This window comes from Pseudophryne corroboree, chromosome 1 (assembly GCF_028390025.1).
Source record: "Pseudophryne corroboree isolate aPseCor3 chromosome 1, aPseCor3.hap2, whole genome shotgun sequence".
NCBI classification, from domain to species: domain Eukaryota; kingdom Metazoa; phylum Chordata; class Amphibia; order Anura; family Myobatrachidae; genus Pseudophryne; species Pseudophryne corroboree.
This window is the reverse complement of record NC_086444.1, coordinates 1,226,234,412-1,226,248,910: the sequence shown is the minus strand read 5'-3', so window position 1 is coordinate 1,226,248,910 and position 14,499 is coordinate 1,226,234,412. Positions and strand designations below refer to the sequence as shown.

The window sequence follows — 14,499 nt, the reverse complement described above, 5'->3', positions numbered from 1 at the left end:
GAGAATATTACACACAATAGCGAACAATCGCAAACAAGAGCGAACAGAATGAGAACACAATGAGAACAAATGGCGAACAAAATGGATAACAAAATGGCTACAGAGAAATATACATACGTGGGGATGATTCGCAAGCACGTCCTGGATCCAGCCCTCAGCATTCAGAGAGAAAGCCTTCAGAGAGAGTGTGTCTGGCCAGGCAATGGTGGTCTTTATATAGCACAACATACATTCATAATACAATGGTCCCTATAATCTCATTGTTCATTGGACACAGGAATGTGTCTCCACATTATAGCAAAGGTCATAGGTGGATTTGAACAGGTGGGCTGTGTCTTTCTCCAACTGCTCTGGTGGGAGGTATCTTCAGGATTCCCGCCGCATGTGTAATTTTCAGCAAATACAGTTAATGTTCATAAACTACATTTGTACATAACTATACGCCGGAGCGAGCGATCCTTTCCTAACTAACACCGAAATGTTACTCTTAAAATGACCTACAGCTGGATACTAGACACCACCTTTCAACCTTTGTCTGACCCTTCCTATCATGTAAAGAGGAATCTCTCTGTCCAGGAACAGTTTAAACTAAACATACTTGCTAACATTGTCTAGGGGAATATTTACTACAAAACACACTATATGGGTTAAATATGCTACGATCGAGTCGCACGCTAGACGCTTACAAACTCTACCGTAAATGCGCATACCACGCGCGTGATTGCTGGAGCGATCTTACGCAAATTGCAGATATGTGCACGCACGGCAGAGTGTGTGCACGTGCAGCGGGCATGTGCATGAGGGGTTAGTACAAGGCATATGTATCAGGATATTTTTCGACTTTGACAGTGGTGAGGTGTAATGATGTTGGACAGGTATGGTGAGGTGTAATGATGCGGGACAGGTATGGTGAGGTGTAATGATTCGGGACAGGTATGGTGAGGTGTAATGATGCGGGACAGGTATGGTGAGGTGTAATGATGCGGGACAGGTATAGTGAGGTGTAATGATCTGGGAGAGGTATGGTGAGGTGTAATGATGTTGGACAGGTACGGTGAGGTGTAATGATGTTGGACAGGTACGGTGAGGTGTAATGATGTGGGACAGGTATGGTGAGGTGTAATGATGTGGGAGAGGTATGGTGAGGTATAATGATGTGGGACAGGTATGGTGAGGTGTAATGATGTGGGACAGGTATGGTGAGGTGTAATGATGTGGGACAGGTATGGTGAGGTATAATGATGTGGGAGAGGTATGGTGAGGTGTAATGATGTGGGACAGGTACGGTGAGGTGCAATGATGTGGGACAGGTATGGTGAGTTCACTAATTATTATCGTGTCAGGTTTTACAGGCAAAGCTAAAGCGCATGGAGCAGCTGCTACACCTGAAGAACGTCCGGATAGATGATCTGACCCGTCGCCTGCAGGAGGCCGAGAGCAAATGATCCCTCCGGTCGGCGACCAAGATCCCCACAGTCACAGCTGTCAGCCAAATGTGTCCCAGTCTTCAATCTATTCCCACCGATGGCCAACTCTGTACTGCACTTCCAGCTACAATACCACGCTAGTGACCCAGCTATAATACCACGCAAGTGACACAGCTACAATACCACGCTTGTGACACAGCTACAATACTATGCTTGTGACCCAGCTACAATACCACGCTAGTGACCCAGCTACAATACCACGCTAGTGACCCAGCTACAATACCACGCCTGTGACACAGCTACAATACCACGCCTGTGACCCAGCTACAATACCACGCCTGTGACACAACTACAATACCACGCCTGTGACCCAGCTACAATACCACGCCTGTGACCCAGCTACAATACCACGCCTGTGACCCAGCTACAATACCACGCCTGTGACCCAGCTACAATACCACGCCTGTGACCCAGCTACAATACCACGCCTGTGACACAGCTACAATACGATGTCTGTGACACAACTACAATACCACACCTGTGACCCAGCTACAATACCACGCCTGTGACCCAGCTACAATACCATGCCTGTGACCCAGCTACAATACCACGCTTGTGACACATCTACAATACTACACTTGTGACACAGCTACAATACCATGCCTGTGACACAACTACAATACCACGCCTGTGACACAGCTACATACCACGCCTGTGACACAGCTACAATACCACACTTGTGACCCAGCTACAATACCACACTTGTGACACAGCTACAATACCACGCTTGTGACACAGCTACAATACCACGCCTGTGACACAGCTACAATACCACGCCTGTGACACAGCTACAATACTACACTTGTACAGCTACAATACCACGCTTGTGACAGCTACAATACCACGCTTGTGACACAGCTACAATACCACGCCTGTGACACAGCTACAATACCACGCCTGTAACACAGATACAATACCACGCTTGTGACACAGCTACAATACTATGCTTGTGACATAGCTACAATACCACGCCTGTGACACAGATACAATACCACGCCTGTGACACAGATACAACACCACGCCTGTGACACAGCTACAATACCACGCCTGTGACACAGCTACAACACCACGCCTGTGACACAGCTACAATACCACGCCTGTGACACAGCTACAACACCACGCTTGTGACACAGCTACAATACAATGGTACGGTACCTGGAACAGCTGCATCGCCTATTTCAACATTGTTAGCATGTCATCAGAGCCGACAGGTTCAATGTAGGTATGCTGCAAATGTTGACATTATGATCGTGTTGACTTACTCATGCTGACACAAGAAATGCCAACATCCTAGCCATTGACAAAATATACAGAAACCTGGGGTGAGGCGGAGAGTGAGGTAGGAAGAGACTGGAACACCAGCTGTGTATTTATATATTATTTATTCACATTTCTTTGCAAATTCATTCATTAGATTATTATCAATTACAAATGACATTAAATCCTTTAAACCCTAAAAACAACATATTACTGAACATAAATGTACAATAAAGCCTACTTAGCCTGTCATGCATGCGTTCCGCCTCTTTGTTTGCAGGGTGAAATGCGTTTCTTATTCTCTCCTCGTTCTGCGCTCTGAGGCGTTCTCACGCACACATAGTGAGAGGGATTATCTCAGCAGTATCAGGCACTTGCTGGGGTGGTCGCTAATCATGCACGCGTTCCGCCTCTTTGCAGGGTGAAATGCGTTTCTTATTCTCCTCGTTCTGAGCTCTGAATCCTCACGCACACATGGTGAGGGTTTATCTCAGCGGTATCAGGCACTTGCTGGGGTGGTCGCTAATCATGCACGCGTACCGCCTCTTTCTGCTTGCAGGGTGAAATGCGTTTCTTATTCTCTGCCTGTACTGCACTGAGGTGTTCTCACGCACGCATGGTGAGAGGGATTATCTCAGCAGTACTAGGCACTTGCTGGGGTGGTCGCTGATCATGCATGCATTCTGCCTCTCTGCTTGCAGGGTGAAATGCGTTTCTTATTCTCCTCGTACTGCGCTGAGGTGTTCTCATGCACGCATGGTGAGGGGGATTATTTTAGCGGTATCACACACTTGCTGGGGTGGTCGCTAATCATGCACGCGGTCCGCCTCTTTCTGTTTGCAGAGTGAAATGCGTTTCTTATTCTCTCTTCGTACTGCACTCTGAGGCGTTCTCACGCACACATGGTAAGAGGGATTATATCAGCGGTATCAGGCAGTTGTTTGGTTGCTCTCTAATCAGTGATCCGCCAAGTCGCTGACCGCGCTCTGCAGCAACCGACTATACCCTGTGGGGGTGATCCCATCTCCCGGTCCCCAGAAGACTGTAACCACTACAACACGCACAGGTCAGTGCACCCATTGCAGGGGGACCAACACGTGTGCTCCTTACCCTGGTTTGAGCCAGATAGAGACAGGCAGGGGAAGTAGTTACATAGCTGACACTGTATGCCGACAGGATTTTAAATATCATGTTGGAAGTTAAAATTTTTCAAATGACATTACAACCGCGTCGGTATTGTGTTGCCAACAAATCATTTTTCTCCCCATGGGGGTAATTCTGAGTTGATCACAGCAACAAGTTTGTTAGCAATTGGGCAAAACCATGTGCACTGCAGGTGGGGCAGATATAACGTGCAGAGAGAGTTAGATTTGGGTGGATTATTTTCTTTCTGTGCAGGGTACATTCTGGCTGCTTTATTTTTGCACTGCAATTTAGATTGCAGATTGAACACACCACACCCAAATCTAACTCTCTCTGCACATGTTATATCTGCCTCCCCTGCAGTGTACGTGGTTTTGTCCAACTGCTAACAAAGGTGGTCATTCCGAGTTGTTCGCTCGGTAATTTTCTTCGCATCGCAGCGATTTTCCGCTAATTGCGCATGCGCAATGTTCGCACTGCGACTGCGCCAAGTAAATTTGCTATGCAGTTAGGAATTTTACTCACGGCATTACGTGTTTTTTTCTTCGTTCTGGTGATAGGAATGTGATTGACAGGAAGTGGGTGTTTCTGGGCGGAAACTGGCCGTTTTATGGGTGTGTGTGAAAAAACGCTGCAGTTTCTGGGAAAAACGCGGGAGTGTCTGAAGAAACGGGGGAGTGTCTTAGCGTGTGCAAAGCTGCTGAAAGCAGCTTGTGAGCGAACAACTCGGAGTGAGGGCCAAAGTTCCTGCTGCGATCAACTCAGAATTACCCCGCATGTGCGGAGCGCTGCGCTTCATGCACCCGATTACCAAATACATCAATGGGGTAGATTTACTAAGGTATGAGTTTTTTTTAGAAGTGGAGATGTTGTCCATAGCAACCAATCAGATAACACTTAACATTCATCTAGCACCTTCTAGAAGACAATAGCTAGAATCAGATTGGTTGATATGGGCAACTTCTCCACTTCTGAAAAACTCACACCTTAGTAAATATACTCCAATGACTCCTCAACAAACAAACCTTGGGCTGTTACTTTGTGCAGTATTGTGTTACCTTATCCTGAGAGCATTCTCCTGTATACTCCTATATACTCCCGGTAATCCCCCCGGTGTTCCGCCAGAGATTCCTATTTACAAACCTTATCATAAAACACTCACTCAGCGCCTATAGACACAGCTGGGAGACAGCTCTGCAGTGCAGAGCTCAGTGCGTGTGTTATTGCTGCAGAATGCTCTGCATGAAATATTGCACCTTAGCGGTACAGTACAATGACTCCCTGTACTCTGCAGGCGTAGCGGTATGCAGGACTGTCCGTGTCAGCGGGGATGAGCAGGCAGCGGTTACAGATGTGTCCTCTCATACAGCTAGCGTCGACGCACCGCCTGTTTCTTTACATGTTGCACGGCATTCGCACTGCAGAAGCCGGGAAACGCCGCTCACAGTGTACCAGAGACGCCGGGCTGCGACTGTAACCACACGGGGATATGTACATAGTGCAAAGTCACCACAGGAGCTGGTGACCGAGAAGGGCTATTTGCTGCGACTTGAGCAACGGTATACGACACTGTTTCCCAAGCATGGTCCTCAAGGATAACCATGCCTGAACACAGGTGACTTAGGGGGACATTTACTAAGCAGTGATAAGAGCGGAGAAGTGAGCCAGTGGAGAAGTTGCCCCATCAACCAATCAGCAGCTCTGTATCATTCTATAGTATGCAAATTATAGATGTTACTTCAGTCCTGATTGGTTGCCATGGGCAACTTCTCCACTGGCTCAATTCTCTGCTCTTATCACTGCTTAGTAAATGTCCCCCTCAATTAGAACATCAGTTATTTTGATTTAACCATCTGTGCTCAATTATGGATACCACTAAAACCTGGCCTGTTAGTGTGCCCTGAGGACTTACTGTAGGTTGGGAATGTATGAGGACACATCTGTGCACACCCTAGCACTGCTGCCAGCTGTGGGAAGCAGGGCAATTTGATGGGTAACCGATGATGTGAGTAACCCACCACAGAGGCTAATGTGAACTGAGGACAGTAGCCCCCCCCCCCCCCCCCCTCCCCCGCAAGGTATCAGTGGTCTGGTGAGATGCTGGTCTGGTGGTATGCCGTCATCTTGATGTCGGCATACATCAGATGACGGGGTCACAGTGCAGGAAGCTGGAGATCAGAGGACCGGTACCGGAGGAGTACACCAGCGGGCCAGTATGTACATTTTTGTAAAAACTTTTTTTACCGGTGATCAGCCTTTGGCCTTATTAACACACATGGCTGATCACAAGAGCCGGCTCCCGACTCTGCTCTGCCTGACAGGAACCGGAGGGGGTTGTGGGTAACTCAGGATACTAGCATTATTATAACAGGGCTCCCTCCGGTATTTTTTATGTTTTGTTTTAGTAAATTCACCCAGATAGCATTTCCCATTACAAGCATGGGAAATGCAATCTGATTACTAAAAAAAAGTGAGAATGAAAAGATTTAGAATTATTTTTCACGTAAAAATGCTCCAAACTTTAATACATTTGTGAAACTAAAATTATTGAAAAGGGTGTGAAAATAATGATAATAAATATGCCTGTTAGAGGTTCTGGGATTTAGCATATAACACAGGTACAAACACACATGGGTCACCGTCACAAATAATAACACTTAAATGGCATAAAACTACAATTCTCTGAATTACTATGATTGACTAAATTAGCAGAGTTGGAGACCTATGCATTGGCTTTGCCATAATATCTCTTTAATCCGAGACATGTGTGAATTACACAGATTCTGTGGCTGGCTGCATTTCCCCTGGTTTTAATCAGCTATGGACCCAGGCCCGCCCCGCCCCGCCCATTAGGCAAAGTACGCATTAGAGTATGGCGCCATGACTGCAAGGGTGCAATCTCTTGCCGCCGGCCAGATCACAACCGGCGCTGCTGCCTCCCGGTTCCCAGTGACCTGCATGAAGGTGCCGCTCCAGGGACACCCGCAGACAAGAGGTATTCTTCTTCCGGGGTTGGGGGGTGGTGGATGTGTGCTCCCCTGCCCTGGTCTCCGCCTCGCCGCTGAATATGCAGATGAGGCTGGGGTGGGACCCTGCGCCGGGATCTCTGCGCTCCTCACTGTAGTCTCTTTATGGTGCGGCTGCGCTGCTGGCTAACAACTGCTGAGCTGCGGGGCCAATGCGGTAGTACGAGAGCCATCTCCTGCCACCGGCCGAGTCACATGTGGTTCGCTGGCCCGTTTAAAGGTGGGTAGAGGTATGGGGGTATGGATGGTGGGGCACCCCTGTACATTGTGCGTGTGTATGTCAGTGCCCCTGGTCCCTGTGTGTATGCGTCAGTGTGCCCCTTGTCCCTGTACACTATGTATGTGTGTGTGTGTGCCCCTTGTCACTGTACACTATGTGTGTGTGTCAGTGTGCCCCTTGTCACTGTACACTGTGTGTGCCTGTCAGTGTGCCCCTTGTCACTGTACACTGTGTGTGACCTGTCAGTGTGCCCCTTGTCACTGTACACTGTGTGTGTGTGTGTGTGTGTGTGTGTGTGTGTGTGTGTGTGTGTGGGTCAGTGTGCCCCTTGTCCATGTATACTATGTATGTGTGTGTGTGTGTGCCCCTGGACCCTGTAACGGACACTACTGTGCAGTGTAATGTGAATAACGGACACTACTGTGTGCTGTAATGTGAGTAACGGACACTACTGTGCGGTGTAATGCGAGTAACGGACACTACAGTGCGGTGTAATGCGAGTAACGGACACTACAGTGCGGTGTAATGCGAGTAACGGACACTACAGTGCGGTGTAATGCGAGTAACGGACACTACAGTGCGGTGTAATGTTAGTAACGGACACTACTGTGCGGTGTAATGTGAGTAACGGACACTACAGTGCGGTGTAATGTGAGTAACGGACACTACTGTGCGGTGTAATGTGAGTAACGGACACTACTGTGCGGTGTAATGTGAGTAACGGACACTACTGTGCGGTGTAATGTGAGTAACGGACACTACTGTGCGGTGTAATGTGAGTAACGGACACTACTGTGCGGTGTAATGCGAGTAACGGACACTACAGTGCGGTGTAATGCGAGTAACGGACACTACAGTGCGGTGTAATGCGAGTAACGGACACTACAGTGCGGTGTAATGTTAGTAACGGACACTACTGTGCGGTGTAATGTGAGTAACGGACACTACAGTGCGGTGTAATGTGAGTAACGGACACTACTGTGCGGTGTAATGTGAGTAACGGACACTACTGTGCGGTGTAATGTGAGTAACGGACACTACTGTGCGGTGTAATGTGAGTAACGGACACTACTGTGCGGTGTAATGTGAGTAACGGACACTACTGTGCGGTGTAATGTGAGTAACGGACACTACTGTGCGGTGTAATGTGAGTAACGGACACTACTGTGCGGTGTAATGTGAGTAACGGACACTACTGTGCGGTGTAATGTGAGTAACGGACACTACTGTGCGGTGTAATGTGAGTAACGGACACTACTGTGCGGTGTAATGTGAGTAACGGACACTACTGTGCGGTGTAATGTGAGTAACGGACACTACTGTGCGGTGTAATGTGAGTAACGGACACTACTGTGCGGTGTAATGTGAGTAACGGACACTACTGTGCGGTGTAATGTGAGTAACGGACACTACTGTGCGGTGTAATGTGAGTAACGGACACTACTGTGCGGTGTAATGTGAGTAACGGACACTACAGTGCGGTGTAATGTGAGTAACGGACACTACAGTGCGGTGTAATGTGAGTATCGGACACTACTGTGCGGTGTAATGTGAGTAACGGACACTACTGTGCGGTGTAATGTGAGTAACGGACACTACTGTTATGATTCCCGTACTCCAGACCAGAGGAGATCGTATGGCTGAGGTCAGAGTACTGGGAAGATATGCTGGTTGTGGGAGCAGGAAAGCCTAGTAACCCCTGGCGCCCTAACTCCGTTGTCTCGCCCGTGTTATCAGAAATCCCCTGCGAGACTATGGTTGCTTGAGCCCATGGCAGCCGCGTTCGAAGGGCGGATTATGTCTGCCCAACCCCGATGCCCCCTCAGGTCTTAATGGGAGACAAAGGGAAATCCGAGACAGGGTGATAACAAGGGGCCCTCTGACTAAGCAACCAGGCCAAGGGTTACAAGCTAACTAACTAAATCAAAAAGGTATGTGCGGACTAGCCGCCAGGGAAAAGGACAACCAAAGATCCACTGATCTGTTACTCCTATCCAGCACCGCTGGATACCAGAGTGGATCAGGGAGAGCGGAATCCTCCGCAAAAGCTCCAGGACACAAATATACTAAATAATAAACAGTAAGCGGACAAGCCGCAACACACGGCTGCGCCGTGACTCACGAACACCACAGGATGTTAAAGGTGCTCAGTCAGACTCCAGGAAAAGATGACAAATCGCTGAGTACAGGACCACTGAGGACAGGAACAACCGGCTTGAGCAGGACTGGATACTTTCTGCAACTGACATAGGCAAACAGGAAGCTGCCGACACCGACTTTCAGAACTGGAGGACAGGCAGAATCCACTGGAACTCAGGGTAGGACACGGGATCAGACACAGGGACTGACACAGGAATCCACACAGGGACTGACACAGGAATCCACACAGGGGCTGACAGGAACCAGCTCAAACTTAAAGCAGACTGCAAACCAAGGAATATCATCAGCATCTGCTAACTGCAGTGAGCCAGCATATATCAGAGAGGCCTAATTAATTATCTCTTGCAGCTGGCCTGCTGCACGACTAAGCTGACAAGATGCAATCAGCAGCGAGATGAGGCTGAACACATGGGAACAAGCTGCAATTGCACAGACTCACCAGCGGCAGCAGACAAGAGTAATCCAAAACAGAGCAATGGGAAATCCTGGCATGCAAGACAACTAAATAAACATAAAATAGGAATGAACCACTACCTGTGGTTCATAACAGTATCCCCTCCTTAAGGGTGAGCTCCGAGCACCCCATGACACCCACGGGGAACATAAACAGAAGTATAACATGAAATACAGAACAAAACTGCAAAACAGGAATGAGCCACAGCCGTGGCTCATAACAACTACTGTGCGTTGTAATGTGAGTAACGGATACTACTGTGCGGTGTAATGTGAGTAACGGACGCTACTGTGCGGTGTAATGTGAGTAACGGACGCTACAGTGCGGTGTAATGTGAGTAACGGACACTACTGTGCAGTGTAATGTGAGTAACGGACACTACTGTGCGATGTAATGTGAGTAACGGACACTACTGTGCGGTGTAATGTGAGTAACGGACACTACTGTGCGGTGTAATGTGAGTAACGGACACTACTGTGCGGTGTAATGTGAGTAACGGACACTACTGTGCGGTGTAATGTGAGTAATGGACGCTACTGTGCGGTGTAATGTGAGTAACGGACACTACTGTGCGCTGTAATGTGAGTAACGGACGCTACTGTGCACTGTAATGTGAGTAACGGACGCTACTGTGCGCTGTAATGTGAGTAACGGACGCTACTGTGCGCTGTAATGTGAGTAACGGACGCTACTGTGCGCTGTAATGTGAGTAACGGACGCTACTGTGCGGTGTAATGTGAGTAACGGACGCTACTGTGCGGTGTAATGTGAGTAACGGACGCTACTGTGCGGTGTAATGTGAGTAACGGACGCCACTGTGCGGTGTAATGTGAGTAACGGACACTACTGTGCGGTGTAATGTGAGTAACGGACACTACTGTGCGGTGTAATGTGAATTGGCACTATTCTGTGGCCACACCCCTATATATTATTATTATATTATTTTATTAACAGTTTCTTATATAGCGCAGCAAATTTCGTTGCGCTTTACAATTGGAAATAACAATGATATAACATACTGGGTGATAACAAACAGTCATAGAGGTAGGAAGGCCCTGCTCGCAAGCTTACAATCTATAGGGAAATAGGCATAGATACACAAGGGTAGGTGCTATCTATTGAACAGTTGTCCGCCAGATTGCTAGGTTCTTGGTGGGCTGTATGATATGGTCATACAGCAATGATGAACCGGGGTCAAGAGGAAGGGAAAGTGAAGAATGAGAAGACATGTGAGGATATGTGTGGACTGTGCAGAGTGGATGCAATTTGATAAGAAGGTTTATGAAAGTTATGTGGGCGGTTCTGGAATTTGGTATGCTTGCCTGAAGAGATGAGTTTTCAGGGAACGCTTGAAGGTTTGGTGACTAGAGGAGAGTCTTATTGTGCGTGGTACGGCATTCCACAGAGTGGGTGCAGCCCGATGAAAGTCCTGCAATCATGAGTGGGAGCAAGTGATGAGTGTGGATGAGAGACGTAGATCTTGTGAAGAGCGGAGAGGTCGGGTTGGGAGATATTTTGAGATAAGCGAAGTGATGTACTTTGGTTAATGATGGCCTTGTGTGTGAGTAAAAGTATTTTATATTGAATACGGTAGAGTACAGGTAACCAATAGAGGGACTGACAGAGTGGATCTGCAGATGATGAACGTCTAGCGAGGAAGATAAGCCTCGCAGCTGCATTGAGAATGGATTGTAGTGGTGAGAGTCTAATTTTGGGAAGACCAGTTAGGAAACTATTGCAATAATCAATGCGGGAGATAATGAGAGCATGGATTAGAGTTTTTGCTGTGTCTTGTGTAAGGTATGGTCGTATTTTGGATATGTTTTTTAGATGCATGTAACATGATCTTGAGACAGATTGAATGTGGGGAACAAAGGACAGATCAGAGTCAAGGATGACACCTAGGCAGCGAGCTTGTGGGGTAGGGTAGATAGACGAGTTTTCAACAGTGATAGAGATATCAGGTTGGTACCTACTATTGGCCGGTGGAAATATAATTAACTCTGTCTTTGAAATATTAAGTTTGAGGTGGCGAAATGTCATCCAGGAGGAAATAGCAGAAAGACATTCAGTAAATATTCTACTATATATTGCACTAAGGGGCGCCAAAATATATATTCGCTTACCAGAAGAATTTGGCTTGGGCCGGCCCTGTACGGACCCTGTGTTAATCATAGGTATCCAGGAATAAAAGGTTACTGTGGCAAAGCCCACCTATTGTGCAAACACGCAACCTACAGACCCACTCAGTATTGCTTTTGCCCCTTTAAAATCTTAATTAAATATTAGTCTTACAGACATCACAAAACATGGACACGTAGCAGATATTGGCTACGGTTCTAGCAGACGGTGAATTCATATCAGATTCGGAGAGGATTATTAAGCCCATTTATCACTGATCGCATGGGAGAGATATTAGCACCCAGATCGCATTGCAGTATGCCATCACTTCGGGTGAATGTATCATTATGGATCCGCAGGGATACAGGTTCTGAAAATAAGCCTGTCCCTGCGATCTGCTCCATGCGCTGCATATTCGCAACCCTCCTGACCGCGCATGTACAGCGGACAAAAACATGGCGCCTGTGTGACTACCGCCGCGTTTACTCAGTGTAGCCATAGACCTATTACAGCAGTCGATGTTTAACATTCTTGCATGTAGGCTACGTATGTGTACGCAAATTGCGAATGAGATGCTTTCACTCCGGTAGGCGTCTGTTTTGCATTTCTGGGCGGCAGCTCCAATGGCTAATATTAGCAGTTGCGTATCGTAGAAAATCCCAATTGCAATAGCGTACAGCTCTGCATCATGCCCTGTGCGTGCACAAGTTGGGGCCCTCGCTGTTTGTTGTGTGGCTGGTAAACACTACTGTCAAAGGCTGCAAAATGTACAGCTTGTAATATTGTAAAGAAAGCGGTTTTATCTCCCCCAGAGCAGGATGCGGCAGAGATGACGCTTCCCCTCCCCTCCTGCTCTCACCGGAACGCTTGGGATGGGTTGTGGCACCACAATTCTCTGCCACCCCGGGCTCTTGCAGGTTGTTTTACAAGGCTAATGGCGGCATGTCCTTGAGAGGTTATGCTGGTCTTCTGAGGGTTGTTTGCTGCCCTCAGGGTGGTATCTGAACAGCGGCCCTCTCTCACCAAGAGCACACTCCACCGACTTACCATCAGGGACCAGCCACTGATGTTCCCCATCGCTGGCCTCCCATCGATGGTGAAAACACTACCCGTCGCCATTATACCATGGATGGTTGCTAACCATCGATTGCTGATGGCCACCCCTTGGCAGCCGCAGCTTGGGGTATTCACCAGACTATAGGGTCACCATTTATAGGGTCACCCGTGCATTTGTGGGGACTGAACACGGTTCTCAGCTTGCAGGCCGTGTAGGGTGACAGCAGGCGGGCGAGTGGCCCTGAGGGGGTCAGGAAGGGGGCCCAACCCCCGGCCCGGTACCGCAACATGGGACCAGGAGAGTCCCCATTAATACATATAACATAAGTCACATTGGGGCACCGCTATATGGGCTGGGGTGTGGGACGCTGGATGGGGATGGTGTCCAGCATTTCTGAAGCGCTACCTCAAAATCACCCCCTGAGCGCAGCAGGTAGCCCATGCGGGTACACACAGCCCATCTGTCCTGGGATAGACACCACTGGGGGGCACTCTCCTGTCACATGAGGCACAACCCCCCCCCCCCCCATAGCAGTGACCAGTGTGGGGCAATTTACAGTCCCAGCATGAGGTCAGGCGGCCCATGTGACATGGGTAGTAGATGATGCAGGGAGTTGGGGAAAGGGCACTGATGGGGTTATGTCGGGTCACTGGGTACCCTCCAGCACTTGTTTCTAGCAATCGGTAAGGCTGATGGCTGGTGAAGCCCACAAGATGGCGGTCCCCACGGCAGGCGACACATTTTAGGACGGTCGTCTCCGACAGCCAACGCGCGGATGACAGGGGCGGGGCGAAGGAGACCACTGTGGTGGGGACCAATAGCAGCTGCCAGGGGTGGGTAGGCGCGACGTCGCTGTGACCAATGAGAAGGCAAGGTCCGGGCAGTGGGCGCGGCCGGGAGGACGGTTGCAGGTAGTTGGGGAGATGCAGCTCTCGAGCTCAGTCCGTGACAGGAGACGGACGGTGCGGGAGGCGAGGCGCTACTACCCGGGGAATCACACCGCCTGTGCCAGGTACGGGAACGGCTCCGGGTCATCCGAGTTATAGGTACTGCTATTCCCCCTGCCTGAGGGGAGGTATATATTACTTGGGGCTGAGTGAGGGGAGGTATATGTGATGAGGGGAGGTATATATTACATGGGGCTGAGTGAGGGGAGGTATATGTGATGAGGGGAGGTATATATTACATGGGGCTGAGTGAGAGGAGGTATATGGGGCTGAGCGAGGGGCGGTATATGTGATGTGGGGCTGAGTGAGGGGAAGAGGTATATGTGATGTGGGGCTGAGCGAGGGGAGGAGGTATATGTGATGTGGGGCTGAGGGAGGGGAGGAGGTATATGTGATATGGGGCTGAGGGAGGGGAGGAGGTATATGTGATGTGGGGCTGAGGGAGGGGAGGAGGTATATGTGATATGGGGCTGAGGGAGGGGAGGAGGTATATGTGATGTGGGGCTGAGGGAGGGGAGGAGGTATATGTGATGTGGGGCTGAGGGAGGGGAGGAGGTATATGTGATGGGGGGCTGAGGGAGGGGAGGAGGTATATGTGATGGGGGGCTGAGGGAGGGGAGGAGGTAT

General features: G+C 49.0%; 2 protein-coding genes across 8 annotated transcripts in view; both read left to right on the top strand.

Annotated features, from left to right (window-relative positions):
- SPEF1 (sperm flagellar 1) overlaps positions 1-2,996 on the top strand; it is a 267,709-nt gene extending 264,713 nt beyond the window's left edge. For all 6 annotated transcript variants that reach the window (XM_063925368.1, XM_063925366.1, XM_063925365.1 and 3 more), the window contains one exon: positions 1,344-2,996. In XM_063925368.1, coding sequence (XP_063781438.1) covers positions 1,344-1,445 — 102 coding nt within the window. In that variant the 3' untranslated portion in view covers positions 1,446-2,996. The remainder of the gene's footprint in view (positions 1-1,343) is intronic.
- A 10,833-nt stretch (positions 2,997-13,829) lies between these two features.
- ADISSP (adipose secreted signaling protein) overlaps positions 13,830-14,499 on the top strand; it is a 148,226-nt gene continuing 147,556 nt past the window's right edge. The window contains exon 1 of one of the 2 annotated variants that reach the window (XM_063925361.1): positions 13,830-13,937. The gene's annotated coding sequence lies outside the window, so the exon portion shown is untranslated. Of the gene's footprint in view, positions 13,972-14,499 lie in introns of both variants that reach the window. The other variant, XM_063925360.1, reaches the window with a different exon arrangement.